Source organism: Trachemys scripta, chromosome 10, assembly GCF_013100865.1.
Source record: "Trachemys scripta elegans isolate TJP31775 chromosome 10, CAS_Tse_1.0, whole genome shotgun sequence".
In the NCBI taxonomy this organism is placed as follows: Eukaryota; Metazoa; Chordata; order Testudines; family Emydidae; genus Trachemys; species Trachemys scripta.
This window is the reverse complement of record NC_048307.1, coordinates 44,882,306-44,903,798: the sequence shown is the minus strand read 5'-3', so window position 1 is coordinate 44,903,798 and position 21,493 is coordinate 44,882,306. Positions and strand designations below refer to the sequence as shown.

The following is a 21,493-nucleotide window of genomic DNA, read 5'->3' as shown; positions in this document are numbered from 1 at the left end:
GCTTGTTTCCCCACAACACAGCTCATGAGTGAGAGGCATGGCATTCTCAGCCTGTGGTTTTGTCAAGTGTCCTGTAATATTTGGCGTTTCTTACAGTGTCAGCATGTGGAGTCACACAACCAGCCAAGTTCCACATCTAAGTGAGAGCAGAGATTCCTGTGTTCAGGCTCTGGTTCTGCACTCGGGAGCCACACAGGCTCCAACAAGAAGGCAGGTTGAAAAATGTTTGGTTTAGTCCTGGGGTCCAATTCATTTTTGAATGCTCAGGGCTGGCAAGACAGAGGGAGAATAGGCTCTGCAGGTGCAAGATACAGGAGAACAAAGGTGCACTGCACAATGGAGATCACAGTACACACTAAAGTTGGGGTGGGGTGGAGAAAGGTGGTGACTAAGGGTTTCCTCTAGAAGTCCCATCCCACAGACCACTCTCCCCCCTGCACAAGTCTGGAGGGTTAGAAGGTGAGACAAAGTCAGTTATCCTACTGACAGTTAAAAGTCTAACATCTGTTGCCAGCCCAGGGAAGGGAGAGTTTGAAGTGATATTCTAACTAATTTCCACTCCAGATCTTCCAGTGTTTGTTTTAATTGAGAAACTGGTTTCCAGCTTCCCACAATATACTCAAAATAAAAACCATCTTGTGATAAACTTTAGCTTGGTTTGACAAGACCCCCCCCCCAGCCCTGTGGCACCTACTCAGAAGAGACAAGAATTAGCTGGTTTGCCCTGATTTTTAAATATTTTATTACATAATCTTCATGGCACTGCAGGAGTAACAGAAAACCATTATTCCCAGGTCCTAGAGCCCAGCCTGAAAAATATACATTTTATTTATATACACATGATATCATTAACCCCCTCCCCACACACACACACCATGTACTGTAGGTCTTGGCTGAAAGCAGGAAACTAGTCTCTCCATTAAGAAAATATATATATGAAGCTAAATCAAAAATACAATTAGAAGAGTTACTGTCCGGGCCGCTGCTCATTTGGGGGTTAAATCTCTAACGGCTCTGCAGGATGCATTCAGTTAGGGTCGGTCCATAAAAGACGAAGAGGTATAGTGTATAAAAAGGCAGAGTAAGTTCAGGTGTGTTCTGGTTTGCTTGGTCTGATTATGAGATGGCCTTCGCTTCAGGTAAGAACGCCTCCCAGTACTTCACGAGCTGCAGAGACCACAAGGAGACAAAAGACAAGTAGTCAGCAAGCAAGCTGCCAGTCATCTGCCAAGACAAGTTCCCAATTGAAGTCTAGCACTTTAAGGAAAAAGGCCTGTTCCTTCTGCAACATGGGAAGGACTATACTGTCTATAGAGGAGTTTGTACATAGAGGTCTAGTGGAAGCCCACTGACCCGTGCTCATTTTGACTGACCCAGGCAGACCTCTGGCTATATTGATGGCCTGGCTTGTTATTAAGTAGCCATGCTTAACCACTCCTTTTCCTGCTGCTCCTACCATCACTATGGGATACAAGTTTCCAGGTTTAGCTTAGCCTCTCATGGGACATGGTTATTCAAAACAAACAGACACCATTCATCTCTGCTCAGGAGCATCATCACTTCTCCAGACACTCTGGGGCTGGGTAGGTCTCTGGCTTGCCAGGGCAGCCAACGCTGCATTCTGCATGTACTATATAGGAGTCTTTAGTGCAGGTTTTCAGAGCTAGGCTTTACTTTGCCAGGTGTAACCCAGTACACAGCCTCCTACATTCAACTGGACTTGTTGAAGTCAGGAATAAACCAGTTGAGGGATTTATGAGCTGCTGATCAGGGATTCTCACCTGCTGCTGTGAGTTTAAGAGTGTCTCAAGGTATTTAGTCACATGGTTTCTGAAGTCCTTTGATTTCTCTTTCTGCAAGAGAAGACATTAATTCAGCCTCATACCTACAGTGTGGTTCATCTCCAGCTGGAACAGGCAAGACTCAAGAAGAGCTGCGAAGAGGATTTTGCTTAAAGTTTTCATTTAGGATTCTTAATTTAACCACCTAGTGGTTATATCATGCACATTCTATACAAACAGATAATAAAGCTGCCATAGGACCAAAATGCAGTTTAAGATCTTGGCTGCTGGCTACAGATTAATTGGATTAGAAGCAGCTGGAAAGATATGTCAGCACTTCTGTCAGTAGCCTGAAGGAACTACCTGAAGTTGCCTGCAATAAGTTGCTGGGATACTTGCTACTGGAGTGCACCGTTTGTCCTGTGTCTCCATGGACACTGGAGCAGTGCAGAGACCAGAGTTCTGTGCATGTTACCCATTGGAGGGGCTGGGTGAGGGAGGGAGAGATGAGTGAAGTAGAAGTTTATTTTTGCCCAATCAGGCTGGATTGTCCAGTTTTATAGTCCTCACTGAATCCAGAGGACACCATCTGGGAGGAGCAGGGAAGGGCTTGGGAGAATTCCCTCCTACCCACCCCACTGTTAGACATCTCAGTATCAGTGGCTAGGGCAGAGCATAATGCCCATCTGAAGGCAGATGGGCATGCAAGATGGGAGCGAGTTGCCCGGTTTGGTTATCCGCATGCTGCAGGAAGGACTGGGATCCACTGTACCTCAAACCGTATCACTTCCTTGCGGACCACGGCAGAAATCCGCTCGAAATCCCTTTCATACTGTGTCACACGAGACTCCCACTGCAAAGAGTTGACAGGTCATGTTATTTCTTCAACTCCCAGGGCAGGGCAGATTCCGTTTGGATTACACAGTCACTTCCTCTTCCAATACATCCACTACACTGAGCTGCTTAGTGCCACCTACAACTCCCTGCAGATAACCTCAAGGGAGATTCCCTGCGGACTTCACCGTCTCCCCTCAGTGGGGAACAATCTGGCTCTTGCTGGGCTATTACAGCCGAGCTACCCAGGTTGCACACCCATCAGGTCCCCTCATTAAAACTATACAGCCAGCTGCAGCCCCAGCCCCATGTCATTCAACTCTTGTTGGATTACTGCCATGCCATCAAGCTGGAGGAAGACAGCTAGGTCACATACACTGAAAGGTCCCACTGAGGACAGAGAAAAGATCTCCCACTATAGAGCCTTGCATTGACAGGCCTGTGTTTAAACCAGGCTTGGGTCTTGCACAAAGAGGGGCAAAATTCTTGTCACTAGCCAGAAACCCATCCCTTCCATTAATAGGGCATCCTATCTCCTAGGCCAGGGATGACCAAACTTACTGACCTCTGAGCCATATACGACAATCTGGAGAAGTTCAAAAGCTGGGACACACAGAGACACTGCCCCCGCCTTCCCGCTGGGCAGAAGCCACTATCCTACTGCCAGGCAGAGGTCCCAAGTTCCCCCTCCCACATCTGGTAGGTGGAAAACAGGGAAGTGGGGCTCTGCAAGCCGCACTTTAACAGTAAGAGCCACATGTTGCTTGTGAGCCACAGTTTGGCCACCCCTGTCCTAGGCTCAGGACACACAACTCAGCACTAGGGTGGAAGCAGAGCCATTGCCTGGTCTAGAGAAGTGGCTCTGACCTTTTATTTATAGTTCCTGTGCAGTGCTACTTGGTAACTGGGCTTGCTGGGATGGTGTGCAGAAGGGAAGGGTCACTGCACTGGTTTGGGAGCCAAACCAAGGCAATTGCACAGCACAATGAGACATTACATCCAGGCCTGCTTAGCTGGTGCCCTGGTTTGAGGCAGCTTGCCTCCCCATCGCCTCAAAAAGTTCCTCACCTCAGAGATCTCCTCTTTGGCCTGCTGTAGCTTGTCAGGTTTGTTGGCCCATAGAAGCCTGGCCTCAGTCTCCCGCTTCTTCTGCAACATGGTCTGGGCATCCTGCCAACGCTGCCAGGTCTTCATGCGCTGGTCAAAGGCACCCTGCCAGTGCCGGAGCAGATAGAACATTAGACCAGCAGTTTGCCCACACAGCTATGTTCAGTGCATCTGCATAAGGGGACGGTCACAGCATTACAAGAGGTTTGTTATGTAGTCACGGGGGGCTGTATTAGACAGTGAAACTAAGCTATTGTGCCAGTCCCCTCCACTGACCTGCTCCAGCCTCTGCTAGGATTGTTTCATTGCTCTGTCTCTCATAGGACACTGCCCCCTGGCTCTGGGATGGGCCAGTGCACAGTTTACATTACCTGTAACTAACGGACTTCCAGGAGTCTCATAACATGACCTTCCTTCCTGCTCCAGTGACTGTCACCCACCAAGCTACTTTTGAGCTAGTAATCCCAAGAGAATCAAATGATTCTCTTGGGATTACTAGCTCAGAAGTATTGGGTCATTTACTGTCTCCTCTCTGGAGCGTGTTTCAAGGCAGTAAAGCACCTTTGTCTCTTGACAAGATCTGGAAACCTTCCCTTTGAAGAGTCTCTGAATTGAAGACAGGCTACATGTTGCAGAATTTCAACAGGTGGAACCTGCTCCTTCAGTGTTCTGTAACTTGGAGTTTCAGACTGGAGGAGCCAGCATATGGTGTGGTAAGGCCAGAGACTCCTTGTGCTCCAGGCAACCCAAATCTTGCCCCCTTTGGGATTGGAAAATCCAAAGGCCACATCAACTGGTCTGTTAAGGTAGGGAAGAGACCAGTTCACATGAATGGGCCAGGACAGGTCATGGATCTGAAGGATGGTGCTGCAATGAAGAAAGCTTTTCAGAGTCCCTGTTTCTCCCCCATTACCCCCAGTTAGGAAATTAGAATCACTTTGCAAACTGAGCAAGGCAATTGAGCAGGCCTGAATCTGCTGCACAGCACAGGTCTTGTATAGTGGAAAAGGAGGCTGTGAGAACAAGGTAACTGGATGCTACCTGCTCAACAGATGTCCTCTGTGCTGTTATGAATGCTACCCAGAGAAAGTGAAGTGCTGAGCAAGTCTCTACTTTTGAGAGACTGTAGTGGCCCTTGCTCCCAGAAGCCTAGCACAGCTCCAGAGACTAGGGACACATGCTCCTTTCAGAATGTGGCTCTTCCATGAGCATTGCCAGTCACAAGTGACACTGCCAATCATGAGAGGCAGATGCTAATCCCATGCAGTAAGGGCACATGCAAGTGACTGGAACAGGCTATTCCTTCCTGCAGGCCCCTTGCCCCAGTATCTTTCAGGCTTCAGATTAGCTGTCCCAGGACTCAGCCAGCACTTTCAAACACAGGTGCTTGGAGTTAAATGCTTAATTTTCAAAGGTGCCAAGTACCTGCAGCTTGTATTCTTTTCAGTAGGATTTATGGAAATCAGCATTTCAAACTCTGGCCATTCAGATACTGATCTGTAACTTGGGTTAGATAGTGTTGACCATATGCTTTAGTGGTATGTTTGGTATCTGGGATCTGCAAGAGCTGCCTGAACAGATAACCCTCCCCTACTTTGGTCAGGAGTGGGGGTGAGCATCCATTTCAGAACACAGGAGACAATCTACTTGGGTGCATTTCAGACACTGAAGGACAAAGACAAGCTAGGGGGAAACAAAGGTGTAGAAACCCTGACCCTCCTGCTGGGGATTTCCCCCAGCAGAAAGTCAATACATCTTCTCTACAACACAGTTAGAGCCCAGACTACATCTTAAGAACTTAAGCAGGCAGTAGTGTCTGAATTCTCGGCTCAGTTTGTATGTATTTATCCCCCACAATTCCCTTCTAAGTATGCACTGTAGCTCCATTTGACAGATGGAACTGCAGCCCAAACATGTTAAGTGTCTTGTGTAAAGGGTCTCGTACTGTGACAGAGCCCAGATTAGGACCCAGGTCTTCCAAGCTCCAGGTGAACACCCTAATCACCAAGCCAGCCTTCCTCTCTGGACTCCTACGCAGTGAATGACACCATCAAGGCGAGATACGGGAAGGAGCAATTTACAACAGTTTGCAAAGATTGGACAAATGACAAATGGAAGTGAGAAATCTAGAACAGCAGCAAGAAAAGAAAATCTTTAAAGTGAGCTGAGCCCCAGATAACACCTGGGCTCCATATTCTGTACCGATGACTAATGAAGCCAATCCCTTTCCTGGGCTCCCAGCTACTCTGGGACTTTGTTCTTTGTATCAATTTGTAATGCATCCTGAGGCTGACCGCATGGGTCAGAGGGGAGAATTCTAGGAGAGCTAAGCTTGGCCCATAAAGAATATTTACCAGGTCAGCACATCTGGCTCACGCAGCACAAGCTTACAGCAGGCCTGCCCATCTTGCCCAGCCAAGGGCCATAGCGACAATTTTATGGGAGCTACACGTGGTTTATATTAGCTCAGGTAGAACAGAGTTTCCTCAGCTGTACTACAAAGCAACAGCACAGACTATAGGTCCCTGTATGAAATGCAGCCAGACCAAGGCTCAGATAGTGCATCTACAGGGCCCAGCATGCAATGCTGCATCTTGATCCTACTTGCTGTTGGCACATCATGCTGGAACCCATAGTCTGGGCCTGCACCTCCACATTAAAAATGAAAGTGGCCTCTTTCTGGCTTGTACCAACTCCAAGGGCCATGTTCTGGCCAGCCCTGCTCTACTCTTGTGGCAAGATGCCAAAGGTTTGCCTGCTATGGACAGGATGTGAGGATTGCTTACCCTTACAACTGAGAGAAGGCGAACATAGTCACTCAGGAGCTCAGCCAGGAGGAAGAAGTCGTTGTTGGCCTGTTCCTGGTGCAGCTGTTCTATCTTCTCTTCCACCTCAGCCAGCTGGGAGAGTGCCCGAGACAGGGCTGTGTTGTCTTCTGAACTCCCTAGCATGGCCAAACTCTTTGCAAACTGTGCTGTGTTCAGTACTAACTCTAGTGGATGGAATGAGAAGAGAGTAAATACAGCTCACTGCAGAGCACTCAAAGGTCAAGCAGTAGCCAATAAGGGGACAACCCAATTAGCAAGATTAGCCCACAGAGTAGGAGTGGGGGGAGAGAAAAGGCTAAAGGTTGCTTCTTAGCTCTAATTTAGTTACTAACACAATTGCCTTCTGACCACCCAGTGGTCAACTGAAAAGAGCCAGTTATCCCACAGCAGGAATCAACTGCCTCTTGGGACTTTGAGGGGGAAGGGCTAGGTGCCTGTAGCTAGTAGCAAGAGTGGATAAGTTGGCAAAGAAATAAAGTAGGAGGCCAGGCACACTAGAGATGCAGATCCCAGGCAGCCACTATGTGTTTTTATATATTTCTATGTGAAGAGATAGTGAAATTGCTGCTCCCCACTGCATATAGTTGTCTTTCAGAGAGCTCACAATGAAAAGTAGCAGAATGAACAGCTTCTTAGGAGTCAGAGGGGAAGCTGGAATTGGAGTTTATTCAATTACTGCAGCAGCCTCTGAATCCAGATCAGGAAACTATTTAATCTTACTGATTCTGCCCCTTCTCTGCTGCACATCATGCCTCCCAACCAGGAGATTTTACAGGCCAGATGTATTCTCCCACCCCTTCCAGCTCTGTTTTCCTACCCACTGCAGGCATGGTATTAGCAAAGGTAACTCTAGGAGGGAAGCACCATAGTGCAGAGCAGGTTCTAGTGGTGAGCAGATCTCAACCCCCACACAAAGTTAACACTCAGCAGAGTCTATAGTTCAAAGCTGCAAGTTCTATTGAGACAGAACCAGTTACCTTTCCTGTGGTTGACTAGTGTTTCTACAGCAGCATGTAGCTTCCGTAGGCGCTGCTCCTCACACTCCACCTCCTGAAGTTTCTCCTCAAACCACTGAAATGGACAAATCCACAACTGAGGCGAGTTAACACATTCTCATGGCATGAATGAGGACTGAATGAATGGTTGCAAGGTTACATTTGGGTCTTAGCCAACCCGTTTTCCCTCTTTGGCACTCCTAAACCCCACAGCCCAAAGGATAGTGTCAAAGTCAAGGGGACAGCACAGGCTGCCCAAGGAGAAATGCCACTGAATACTTACAATGTCTGATTCATTCATCTTGATGGTCATTTTACTGACCGCATCAGTGGCTTTGCTGAACATCTTTAGTATACCTGCTCCACTCAGTGTCTGGGTGCCTACTGCTCGGGGCAGCTGTAGAGAGATCAAAAACCCTTTGGTTGTTTGCTATAGTGGCAGAATTGCTGGTTAGTTTGATCTTAGTGTATCAGAGTGCCACATGGACAACAGAGATGCTGCAAAAGAGTGCTGTTAGATTGACTGGCTTCATGATAATCATTGCGATGATAGACTCAGACTTTAAGGTCAGAAGGGATCATTATGATCATTTAGTCTGACCTCCTGCACAACACAGGCCACAGAATCTCACCCACCCAAATCCCTAACCTATGCCTGAATTACTGAAGTCCTCAAATTGTGGTTTAAAGACCTCAAGGTGCAGAGAATCCTCCAGCAAGTGACCCGTGCCCCACACTGGAGAGGAAGGCGAAAAGCCTCCAGGGCCTCTGCCAAACTGCCCTGGAGGAAAATTCCTTCCCAACCCCAAATATGGCCATCAGTTAAACCCTGAGCATATGGGCAAGATTCACCAGACACCCAGGAAAGAATTCTCTGTAGTAACTCAGATCCCACCCCATCTAACATCCAATCGTAGGCCATTGGGCATATTTACCTGCTAATAATCAAAGATCAATTAATTTCTCAAATTAGGCTATCCCATCATACCACCCCCTCCATAAACTTATCAAGCTTAGTCTTGAACCCAGATATGTCTTTTGCCCCCACTACTCTCCAGAACTTCACTCCTCTGATGGTTAGAAACCTTCGTCTAATTTCAAGTCTAAACTTCTTAATGTCCAGTTTATATCCATTTGATCTTGTGTCCACATTGGTACTAAGCTTGAATAATTTCTCTCCCTCCCTGATATTTATCCCTCTGATATACTTATCAAGAGCAATCATATCTCCCCATAGCCTTCTTTTGGTTAGGCTAAACAAGCCAAGCTCTTTGAGTCTCCTTTCATAAAACAGGTTTTCCATTCCTCGGATCATCCTAGTAGCCCTTCTCTCTACTTGTTCCAGTTTGAATTCATCCTTCTTAAACATGGGAGATCAGAACTGCACACAATATTCCAGATGAGGTCTCACCAGTGCCTTGTATAACGGTACAAACACCTCTTTATCTTTATTGGAAATACCTCACCTGATGCATCCCAAGACCGCATTAGCTTTAACAGCCATATCACATTGGCGGCTCATAGTCATCCTGCGATCAACCAATACTCTGAGGTCCTTCTCTGTTACTTCCAACTGATGTGTCCCCAATTTATAACCAAAATTCTTGTTATTAATCCCTAAATGCATGACCTTGTACTTTTCACTATTATATTTCATCCTATTACTATTAGTCCAGTTTACAAGGTCATCCAGATCTTCCTGTATGATATCCCGGTCCTTCTCTGTATTAGCAATACCTCCCAGCTTTGTGTCATCTGCAAACTTTATTAGCGCATTCCCACTTTTTGTGCCAAGGTCCGTAATAAAAAGATTAAATAAGATTGGTCCCAAAACTGATCCCTGAGGAACTCTACTAGTAACCTCCTTCCAGCCTGACAGTTTACCTTTCAGTATGACCTGTTGTAGTATCCCCTTTAACCAGTTCCTTATCCACCTTTCAGTTTTCATATTGATCCTCACCTTTTCCAATTTAGCTAATAGTTCCCCATGTGGAACCGTATAAAATGCCTTACTGAAATAGAAATTAGATCCACGCAGTGGATCTAATTTACCTCTTAGATCTCAAAGAAGGTGATCAGGTTGGTTTGGCATGATCTACCTTTTGTAAAACCATGTTGTATTTTGTCCCAATTACCATTGACCTCAATGTCCTTAACTACTTTCTCCTTCAAAATTTTTTCCAAGACCTTACATACTACAGATGTCAAACTAACAGGCCTATGGTTACTCGGATCACCTTCCCCCCACTCCCCTTTCTTAAAAATAGAACTATGTTAGCAATTCTCTAGTTGTACAGTACAACCCCTGAGTTTACCGATTCATAGACATGCACTGACTCAGTTCCCTTTCAGGAGACTAGTTCTGGATAAGTGGCCAAGGCTAGTTAAATGGCACATGTTTCCTGTAGTCTAGAGGTATGAATTGGCATTTGCTATGATGTTTTCTGGTTATATAGCTTTCTGTAGTTCAAGCTGCTTCCTAAGTCACTCAGGGTTTAAAGCTCTGGAGTGGGTCTCCAAGAACCAGGAGGCATACTTGGTACCTCAGGGCAATGTTTGAAGATTTACTGTCTACACAGTGCCAGAAGCAAGAGCTTTGCTATCTTAGAACATGGGCTAAATGCCCTTGCATGTTGCAGAGTGTCGTTAGGAAACCCTGCTAGAACTGGCATGCTCATTTGAAACTCAGACTTAGTATTTTAATGGAGATCAAATTTAAACTAATTGCATGCTGATTGGCCAGGTTACCTCTGTCAATCCCACCCTCAGAAGTGAGCTCATGACTCAGTCATCAGAGTCTGGCATATGTTGTATGCAGTATATTAGAGACACAAGGTGAATAAGGTAATTTCTTTTACTGGACCAACTTCTGTTGGCAAGAGAAACTTTTCAGCTACACAGAGCTCCTCCAGGTCTGAGAAACCAGCTCAAAGTCTGGCATAGATCATCTTACCAAGGGGACTATACATGCAGTCGTGTACAACTGAGAAGGTGGTTCTACTATGAATACTTCTACTTCCATGAGTGGACTCGCTGTTTAAGTTTATTCCCATTGGCCCTACAAGGCCAAAACAGCCAATGCTGAGCTGGATTTTATTGCTCAGGCATCGTTTGCTATATCCGTTGGTTACACTTGTGCACCCTCCTTTATAAAGTGAGAGTGCACAGTCACTTGTTCTGACAAGGAGAGAACACAGCTTGACTCAAATACCAGGGCAAGTTTGCTGGGATGGTGCAGAGGTTTAGCTGTGAATTGGGCACATGATACGGGAATAAGTGTGGAGCCCCAGAGTAACACTGAGTCACTAACTAGAAAAGAACTTTAAGACTTATGATCCAAGAGACACAGCAGTGAAGCGGAGTGAGTCACAGTCACCCATCCACCCCAGATTTCTTTTGAGCATTTCATATTTGAGACTAGTGAGCCTGTTGACTTGACTTTCGCCAACATTGGGCAGCCAGCTGAAGCTCAAGCACCTGGACAGCTTGGATCTCATGCCTGCATGTTTTCAAAGAACAAGGACTACCCTACCATCTTATGAAGGCATCCCCTTTTCCAACAACTCAGCACTAGCCACCCTAAGGTCTCTGCAGAGCATTCAGAGATCAGCCTCTGAATGAGACTCTGCATGACTTGCTCAAGGTCAGTCAGTGGCAGCCAGACAGAAGTGTCTGGTCTCCCAAGTCCTAGATGTGTGATTTCACCACATGATTAGGCATTTATCCCCACTTTGTTTTGGTAGAAGTTAAAGGAATTTGATTCTTGTAATTACTATGTGTTGAGAAGAGCTCTTATAATCTGTGCAGAGTTGGTGAAAAGGCAAAATGTCGACAGCTTTGACACTCAAGTGAAAGATTTAGAATGTTACACCCTAACAGTAAAAGTTACTTAACTAATTCCTGAAGCGTGTAGTTTAATTTGAATCCTCTTAAGACATGTATTGAGGTTGTCTACCTACACTTCCAGAACACCTGCAGCTGTATTTAGGTGCACTCTATACTAACCTCTTCTTTTTCCAAGAACTCCCTTACATCAGGGTCCTGCAGCATGGTTGGATGGTTGACTATTCTCTGAAGGTACCTATAGAGTGAAAAATGCATTAACAAGCAAGTCATTTGTTCTATCCAGACTTTCCTCCTTTAGCTCTAGCATTACTAGCAGTTATAAAAAGCCTCAAGGAAGTGAAGTCTGAACAGTATCAGTACAGCATGTTTTAACAGAACCTGTAAAGTGCAATTAAGCCACCAAGACAGACCAGCAAGCCAGCTGTAGGCTAACAAGCTGTTCCCACCCAGAGATCTGTTCCTTAAAGATTACATATAAAAGGGACCATTACAATCTAGTCTTGACTCATGTGTCAGCCCACAGAATTTCACCAAATAATTCCTGCATTTAGCCCATAAATTGTGGTAGAGTTCTAGTACATTTAGAGAGACCAATCTTGACTCAAGGACTCAAAGAATCCATCACATCCTTCTGAAGGCAGGTGTTCCCGATATTCCCAAGCTTCAGAAGATTGCGCCGCACCATAGTTCTGAACTCTAGGAGTCAGTCTGCATGTGACTAACAGATCAGAAGCCTCCTTTGACAAGATTAAGGGTTTGTCTAGACAGAGTTAGTGCATGGCAAACAGGGCTATATATCTATAGCGGCCTAGCATGCTGAGCACTAGCTCGCTGTGTGGACCCTGCTACTGCACACGACGCTCTCCTCAGGGAACATTTCAAATGGGAGTAGCTCAAAGTGCACTATGGAGTTTTTAAATGCATTGTAGCGGGCTCATGCAGCCAGTGAGCATGCAGTACACTGTACATTTACAGCCCAGCTATCTGCACACTAACCCTCCATCCAGACAAGGCCTAACACCCTAGTTTCACTGCCATCTACCAAGGAAGATGGAACAATTCCATAATGAATTGTTCCCTACCCCCAATCCTGCTCGGTTTATAAGCCTGCTGGGTATTCATTTACTACTTTAGGTTTGGTTTTGGAGCAGAGCCATTTCTGTTTTTAAACAAACTTCGTAACCTACATTGGAACTAGTGCCCTTTGAGGTCTAGAACCTGTCTGTATTACACAGGATCTCCTGTAACCGAGGTGAACACAGTTTGCTGAAGTGATGGGGGTCTCATCTTGCTGTAGTCATCTCATGAGGTTTTAAAAACCCAGGCAGAGCTTTGAGCTGATTCCCATTTAGGTCAGTGAGCTTTGCAAGCCTGTGCCCATACTCAGGAGACGTCTCACTGACCCTTCCTTCAAGGCTTCCTCTCTGAATCTTTGCTTGTATTGGGGGTAGCTACACTGAGAAGAGGCAGGCTGTCCCGAGGGCAGTGTCTCAGAGGGAATGGCCCATACCTTTCTAGAGCAGCCCGTCTCTTCTCTAGGAATTCCGCAGAGGAGGAGTCTTCTTTCCCAACTTTCACTTTGGTCATTCCTGGAATGGCAGACAGGAGACACTACTTCATTTGAATAGCACTAGGTACTTTCAGACAGAGGCTTCAGCTAAAGGTAACAAATATGGCAGATTGATCAGAAACAGCTTTCCTCTGAGGCAGCAAGAGGATCCTGTACCAGCAGCAGCCAGGCTGGGAAGGGACAAGGGGATGCTGCCAGATAAGCAGATACAAAGGAGAGAAGCCACATGCATGGAATGAGGTGGAACAAAGCCTGTGCAGGATTTGAGAGGAAGGGTAAGTGATCTGGATCCTGAAGTGAAAAGATCATCACTGACTTGCTAAGTTCAAGTGTATGTAATGTGGTACACACTACCAACTCTGTGTACACAAACTATAGCTATGTGAATAATCAGGTGATTTATTCCAGTGTTTGATACGCTGTTCACAAGTTGCTCCAAGAGAAAATTTTAGGTTTGTCAGAAGTTATTAAGAGCTTCTCAAAGCTACTGACAGATTAAGAGTTTACATTTGAGGTGCAGCACTTGACCAGAGACAGTTCGGATTGCCCCTTAAGCTGTATGATCATTACTCAGAATCCAGATTCTGATGCTCTTATAAACTCAAGATTTGTTTTCCTATTAATATTCTGCAGGATTTGTCTCAGTTTTGCAGTTTGAGAGAACATGCCTGCCAGTAAACCCAATGCACTAGCGCACATTCATGGAAAGCTAACAGCTCACCTCGGGATTAGACTCAATTGCATTGACTGTCAGCAGAGTTTCTGGACATCACCCTCACCTATTAAGCTTTTTTCTGGAGGTGGTGGGACTATGAATCCATTCTGAGAGTGCTTCTCTGATAGCTTCTCATACAGACCCAAGAAGTCACTGAATCTCCTTTTCACAGAGAACTGCTTGCTCCTGAACATTGGCAAACTGGTCTGCAGGAGAAAGACAAGAGTCAAACAAGACTAAATACTGTGCAACTGATATAGCCAAGAACCCCTTTACTGGATGTTCAGCTAGCATTTCACCTTCCCTCACAGAGCCTCTTAGCCAGGAAAGGACAGTTTTCCTCCTACAACAGCCTAGAGTGGCCTCTCCTATCCTTCAGCATTCCCCACTCACCAAGACTTAAACTCAAGCTACATTAGCTCATTTTGGCAAGCAAGTCTGAAAAGAAACGGTTACTGAAGAGTCACTTAACACTGCTATTTAGATGAGCCATCTGAGGACAGGATAGCTCTGTAGCTGTATTAAGTTTCATGGCACGACAGTTTTGCCAGTGAGCTCCTGTTAGCCTTCAGAGTCATTTAGAGCACTTCAGAAATTTGCTCAGTATTTCTTCAGAGGGCTTACAAAGCTTGACAAGTAACACCCAGGGAGATGGAAACAGTAAGACCAAGCTGTTGGGACGCACACATGGAGGGTTTGAGAGTTGTGTTGCTGTCATCCTTCAGTCACGTACAAGGAAGGGTGAATGGCTTTGAGCAAATCCTTGTTAGAGTGACTGCCAACTTCTTTACTACAAGAACAGCCTTTCAGTGTTCAGCAGCAGCAGCTGAGACAGATGAAATTGTAAGCCTGTGGGCAGAGCTGTGTACGGCAACTTGGGGTGACCGCTTCAGACCCCATGCTTTGGGAGAGCCCCATGGGCCGGTGCGATTGGCTGATGTGGTCGGTCCCAGAAGAGATGAATCTGTCACTTCTGCCCTGGGCCCCGCACCTCCCTAGGGACGGCCCTGCCTGCAGGGCAGGCAACACAAGTGGTGTTAGAGTAACAGATACAGTAATCACATCTATTGTCTCATTCTCACAGTGTGTGTGCGCGCGCACTGATCCATGCATTTGTGTCCCCTTTGTGCCAAATCCAGAAGATGAGCATCTCAATATGAAAGCCTGGCTCTGAAGCTCAAGCTGTAGAGATTCAGTTTGTAGCATGAGACTTCTGGTGCCATGCAAGATGGCTGCCATCACACATGCAGCTTGTCTTCAACTGAAAGCTCCTTGGAGCAGGGACTGGCTCTACCTCTGTAGAGCATCTAGAATTATGGGATCTCTGGACACCACCAAGTATTACTGTCACCAATCACTATCCCCAGACTCATCTCCACTCCCAATGAACTTTGCCAGACTATTTCTAACTATTTCTCGTGTGGTACCTTCTCTTTAAAGAGCAGGTACCACACAATAGCAGCTTTTAGGTAGTTAACTGAGCAACAGCAAGTTACTAGTGCTACCAGAGCATAAAATTCCCATACAGATGGGGATGATGCAAATGTCACCAGCATCACTACAATTTGTGATTTATTTTACTAGCCTTGGCTATAAAGACAAGAAGTGGGCGTGTTCAGTTTGGGAATAGGCACTGCACTCAGGACAGGAAGTCATCTCTCCTCCCACTCCCAGTCAGCCAGCAAGAGGACAGTTATTTCAGTGCAACAAGACTGCAGTCTGCCCATGGTCACAGATCTCTGCCACAGAATTGCAGAAAGATACAGTCATGCCATTCCTCAAAAACAGATGTCATTCTATATAGCACAAGCCTGAAGGCTTGGCTAGGATAACTATGTGGAGAAGGGAATAATTGACAGAGGTGACAGTAATTCAGCTGGGATGGCAAGCTTAGGCAATAGCCTGTCTGAAGCCACTGTGATATAACCAGTGCATAGCTGGCCTGTTAGTTTTAAGTCATTCTTCCAGTTTTTAAAACCACAAAAGGGAAGCAGGAACATGTGTCCAAGACAATACACTATTCATTGCTGCTCCCCTATTCCCCCAGGACTTGTTTAGGACAGTCACTTCTCATGAGTGAGATCAGGTAGTGAACTTTGGGGCAGGGACTCATTCATTTCTGCAAAGCACACAGCAGCCCCACAGCTGTTTCAGGAAAGACAGGAAGTTAAGATTCTGGAGCCAGAGATTTTTGGCAGCGTGTGTGGTTAACTAACCTGGAGTTGTTAGTACTCTTCTCACCTTTACAGGAACAGGGAAAGGGCAGTGGCTCTTCAGTATCAAGTGAGCAGAGCCTGAGTTTTGTACATCATCCAGAAGTAGCAACCCCAGCCTGTATGGTTTCTCTCGTAACAAACTGAGCCATTGGGTCATGGCTGACTGAGGGAAAGCCACCTACTGTGCCACAAAACACCATGGGGGGAGAGAATGCTGCCAGGAATGAAGAGCTCCTATCCCTTTACAGGCCAGGTACAACTCCTATTAGCTTATGGCAGTTGCTGGCAGGGCTGGGGGAAGAGGTGTTTTAAACATACCTAGCTTGGGTTTTACAGCCTCTTTAAAGGAGAGAATATTTAGATGGGAATGAGTTCTGGCCACAATCCTAACAGGCTCTTGAAACTGGCTTCCTGCCAAGTGACAGTAAAGCCCCCTTATTATTCTGCATGGAGCTGGTGCCTGACAATCTTATGTCAGGAGAGATTTCACTGGAGAGACATTGTGTAGCTTTAGAGAGAACAAACAGTAGCTAGACTGATCCTTCATTGTGCAAAAAGGGAATAAGGAGTCAGCCCTAGAGAGCTTGCAGAAACTGACTCAGTTAGGATTTAGGTCTTCAGTACATCATTGTTTTGCCAGGCTACTAAGGGGTTAAAGGAGGAGCTACAGCTGTTTGGGGACAACATGCAAAGCAGACCTATGAAGGAGATTGCTGAAGACTTCACATTTTGTAGGGAAATAATCCAAGATTCTACCTTACACTATCTCAGCAACTGCAGAGTGAAGGAAGTGTTTGTAAAATCCCAGTGGAGAAAAAGGAAGAGACCCCTAATTAGACGTACCTGTGTTGAGACTTTGTAGGCTACGTATGCATTCATGCCATCCCCTACAGAAAAACCAAGAAAGCAAAAAATATTAGTTCTCCAGTCAATCTACATCTTATTTCCTACTGATGCTTGGCATATATGCTAGCCCCTTTCTGAAGCAGGGGATGGCGTGCTCCAACCTGCTGCATTTAGAACTTCTGGATAGCTCGGTTTGCCTACTGACAGTATGTGTCCAAAGGCATGCTGCAGCTCACATTATAGGAGCTGCTGGATTCCTGCCAGTTAACAGATCTGGCTGCTTGATGCTGCCGAGCCCTCTTTGTACTTCCTAAAGAAGTGAGCTGGACACACTTACAATTAATCATTTGTTGCACTGCCAGCATTTGGGCTAGTTCCACACATCTGTTTAAGGGTGAACAATTCAGTGGCTGTATGGAACAGGAGGCAACCTATTTAGAAGGAAGCTAGATGCTAACCTACCCCTTAGCTACATGTGATTTGCCTTTTCAGAGACTCCATCATAGCCAGAGTATTAAAACAAAGCAGACACTTCCCTTTCTTCTAGGCAAACTAAGGGGCTATCTATCGTGTTCTCCAGCTGCAGGGAAATGCTTCCACACCCTTCCTTTTTATAGCAGTAATTGCTTTACAGATGCCTTTGATTGATGAATGGATCAAGATCTGTGTCCAGACTCCTGACCTAACCAGTTTAGTGGATACCTGAGGTACCGATTCCAACAGAAAAAACCCACTAAAGCAGGAGGCCACTGTGCTGGCCAAGATCAGGGTGCTGTCAGGCTTGATGCTGGTTCTCAGAACCATCCTGTCGGTGCAGTGTGGGCCCTACAGACTCTGCCATTGCTACCTTTGGTGGTTTAGTCCTTATATGCCCTGAACTATCAGTCTCTCTAGTGGAGAGCTCTCTCAGTAGCCATCTTTAGGTAGGCAGGCAGGCATCCTTCCTCTTTACAATAAAGAGAAGATCATGACCTAACAGCAGCATATCAGCCATTGAGGGCAATGCATTTATTAAAAGCTCAAGTTGATAGGTACAGAGGAGTCTCCAGAACTAGCCACCAGCAAGAAAGCAAACTGAAGAGATTGACATTTTGAGAACGGATAGGAGCAGGACTTGGCTGTGTATTCAGGAGAGAAGAGAGTGGACTGGCTGCATTACATCCTGCTAAGTGCCACTTCTAGACTCCACTTTACCTCCATGCACACTATACATTGTACACAGACTCACCAATTTTTTCTGGGTCACTTACTCCCACAGTCAGCTCAAACTTGTCCTCCTGTTCCTCTTCCTCCAGCTGTTTAGGAAGAGGAGAGTACATATAGCAAGTCAGTACAATCCAAGATCAAGGTTTCAGCCTGCCTCAAACCATGCCAAATCATTACATATTCAGACATGTGCTTATCTGGTGTTTAGATTACAAGTTCCTCAGGGCAGGGCTGAGCTGTTGTGTCTCACACAGCACAGACAGGGGCATAGTGCTGGACCTCAAGACAGTTCCCAGAAATGCAAAGCCACATCAAATGCTGTTTCCTACAGTTCATCTCACCCAAACTGTGCCCAGCGTGAGATCCAGGAACCAAAGGCAGTTTTGACACCATTTCATTCCTCTGACCTTGTGGGAAAGTGTGACAGAGTAGCCTCAAGGCTGTATTACATTACTCCTGGCTGTGTATGCCCCAAGAACCAGTATGGCAGCTTGGGATAACTAGACTGGAGTGGCACTTCCACCATATCCCCTGCCACACAGGCTGGGATAGAGGATGGAACAGAGCCAAATACACCAGGTCTGCCACCTGTGGATTGCCCCACAGGAATCTTCAGGCAGCTGCTTAATCCACCATAACACCTTTATGTCACAGGAGCAGCATTCAAGTTGCTGGATGGAGCAAGGCTGCAAAACTAGTCCTCAGGGCACTTCAGTCTAAAATGTGAAAGGAGGCCACTGATTGGTTAAATGAGCAGCATCTCCAGCTATACTGCACTGCTTTAGGTAAAGAGGGTAACATTGAAGTGGCACTTGAGATTCAGAGACCCCTTCCCCCGGCTAAAGGGCTCTCCCACTAGAGACCCTGGTACTGCATATATCATCCTGCCAGAGAGATCAGTCCTCAGCTGGAACCCATCAGTGCAGGTCCATGGTTGGCCAGGTGTGTGCAGGGGAAAACAGGAGGCATTGAACACAAAGCAACACCTCTGGAGGAAGATGGGTCTTCTGCCCAAATTCAAGTCTCTTCTCCCACCCAGCACTGCAGAGTTACTTCATTTGGCCTTTATTTATAACCATACTCTCGCTGCTGACACAGGATCAGACAGCCCAGCCCACACACTAGACATAAGGACCCAATGTTAAAAGCTGGCTTACAAGGAGACAGACTTTTACAACAAAGAAAAAAGCAGCTCACTTCTGGATGGGAAGGCAAATAGCTAGTGGAAACAAGCTATTATACTGTCTGCCCTGGGAATATGCATGCAGGTCTGTTACTTTAAAGCCACCTCTAAGCACTGTATAACCGTTTTGGCAAATTAAGTCATGCTGTTTTGAGACGTGGTTTCTGTCTGTATGCAAATATATGCTGATGCAGGCTTGCAAAGAGGAACTCAGGCAGGTCCTATCCCAGCTGAATCAATCACAGTTGGTACCAGGGGCTGTAACCCAGGTCCCTAGCAGAGTACACAAATTGCAGAATTGCACCTAGATGAGGTAAAGGCCTGAGGTCTGACACCTGTGAAGGTGCCCCATGAAGGGATGATAGTGAAATCTATGTGACACCATTACAAGCAACTTTGTATTCAGCTAGTATTGCAGCATTGGAAGTGGTCATCTGACAGCAGCACTGCATGTCCACAATGGGCAACAGCTTGGTCACTCACTCAGGCTGATCTTTGTCCCTCAAGTGGCTGCCACATTCCACCCTGGCAGAAGCTTTTAGCAGTGTCCTGCTCTCAGCTAGCAGGAGCTGCCATCTCACAGGGAAAGGATAATTAAGTTCAAGGGACTCTGAGCCCCCTTGAAGTTAACCAGTCTTGTGGGGGTGCCCCTGCCATTTTACCCTTCAATCACATGCAGACCACTACACCTCCTGATGCCAGTTCCAGATCGGCAGAGGTGAACTGGACACAAGGCAACCAGCATGGAAGTAGCAATTCTCACCTCCTCATAGCTCTTTGGCTGGTGTTTGGAAGAGGAACTTGCTGCTACTTCTAGAGGCGGGGCAGGGCTGGACACTCTGGCTGGTTCCTTCTTTTGGTTGTTTTGTGTACTGTCCAGAGACAGCTCCACCGTGGCATCTGTAAAGGCACAAGGGTCACCACCAAGGGAGAGTCAGCAGCTTTTCTAGTCTGACAGTCACCTGGTTCCAGAGAAACTAGTAGAGCTCTTGTTCTGGGCAGTATTATACTCCCCACTCTCAAGAATTTACACATGTAGGTATTTGACAGAGTGTTCACCTTGGAGAAAGTTTCCCCTGAACTCCTATATGCTTAGTGCTTGGCTTCGGCTTCCAGTAGTGCTATCACTTTATGGAGTTTTTAAATCCCCTCACACTTTTTAGAGTGTGACCAAGCCATTGTCCCAGTGAACAGCTCTTTTCTGCTCATACTGGCCAGGGCACCAGTTCTTACCTTATGCTACGCCATACTCCTCTCTGCTTGGCTGTACGTGGGGGGGGAATAGCAAGAGCAGCTGGAACGGTGTAATAGATCCTTGAATGGCACCTGCTCCTGGCACCCTCCCTGGCAGGAGTTAATTCCCTGCTATTCGTAGAGCAATAGTTCTGCAATTCCTCCCAGGATGCTCTCCATGGAGACTGCTTTGGTGCACTCTTCTGTGCAGTCTGGAGCCCTTATGCTGGCCACTGGAGCGTGGAAGCGCTTCATGCAATCTTTTCAGCTTCCTGGCTGCTGCAAGGAGCTGAGGACCTCTCACTTTTGGCTTCCTCCCCAGTGAGCAGCTCTAGTGCCATCATGACTGATTGGCAAGTCTACAAGTAGCTGTACTGTCCACGTCACTGACAGTCATAGGATTCTGAACAGCAACAGTTTAAACTGACCCATGTGGTACTTTCATTCCACAGCTGGTTGGGAACTCTAAGCTCCAGATGCTACCTGCTCTGCCTGCACATTCCAGAAGCACACTGCAGCAGATCACAATGCTTACATTCTTTAGAGTTTGGTGTTTAGGCATCTCCAGGCAGTTGCCACAGGCAAGCAGTTTTCCCACTGCAATTTAGAGCTGCCCCTTTAAGGTAGTGCTAAGGAAACCCTTACCCAGCTTTCCCAGAGAGGCCAGGAGAGCTTGTTACTGCTTCTATTTTCAAAGGAACATAAGCAGATGCATGGAAGGGGCAGGTGCCACCCTTACCACAGATCCCCTCCTCCACTGGGTACTTAAACACAAGTAATGACAAGCCTCCTGCAGCTTTTAGCTCTTATCCAGTGGCTGCAGTTGCCTCTCACCCTACTTGGAAAAAGGGTGAGTTGTTTTACACACAGTGCAGGGAAGCTTACCTGCAAATAGGTCCTGATCATCTTGTTCCACACGAACCCCATTTTCTTTGAAGCTGCTATTCACTGGGAGAGGAGATTCCCTCTTGGGTGACTGGGGCTTGCTCTGAAAGCAGAGTGGCAGTCAGTATGGACATCATGAGTGACAGGTATAAGTGATCTGTGCCAATCAGATGACTGTTCCAGTTCCCAGCCAAACCTCCCCCAACCAGGGCTGGCCTTATGCATGGGTGACTGCCCCGGGCACTGTG

At 46.5% G+C, this 21,493-nt stretch overlaps 1 protein-coding gene across 1 annotated transcript in view; it reads right to left on the bottom strand.

The window, feature by feature from the left end:
* Positions 1 to 722: 722 nt before the first annotated feature.
* The window catches only part of SNX1 (sorting nexin 1), a 40,164-nt gene continuing 19,393 nt past the window's right edge, over positions 723 to 21,493 (bottom strand). The window contains exons 2-15 of the mRNA XM_034783535.1: positions 21,246 to 21,348; positions 19,891 to 20,027; positions 17,967 to 18,033; positions 16,736 to 16,779; positions 13,741 to 13,882; positions 12,902 to 12,980; positions 11,551 to 11,626; positions 7,829 to 7,942; positions 7,528 to 7,621; positions 6,509 to 6,714; positions 3,684 to 3,827; positions 2,554 to 2,634; positions 1,782 to 1,853; positions 723 to 1,167 (exon numbers count right to left, since the gene is read on the bottom strand). Of these exons, the coding sequence (XP_034639426.1) occupies positions 1,117 to 1,167; positions 1,782 to 1,853; positions 2,554 to 2,634; positions 3,684 to 3,827; positions 6,509 to 6,714; positions 7,528 to 7,621; positions 7,829 to 7,942; positions 11,551 to 11,626; positions 12,902 to 12,980; positions 13,741 to 13,882; positions 16,736 to 16,779; positions 17,967 to 18,033; positions 19,891 to 20,027; positions 21,246 to 21,348 (1,410 nt within the window). The 3' untranslated portion in view covers positions 723 to 1,116. The remainder of the gene's footprint in view (positions 1,168 to 1,781; positions 1,854 to 2,553; positions 2,635 to 3,683; positions 3,828 to 6,508; positions 6,715 to 7,527; positions 7,622 to 7,828; positions 7,943 to 11,550; positions 11,627 to 12,901; positions 12,981 to 13,740; positions 13,883 to 16,735; positions 16,780 to 17,966; positions 18,034 to 19,890; positions 20,028 to 21,245; positions 21,349 to 21,493) is intronic.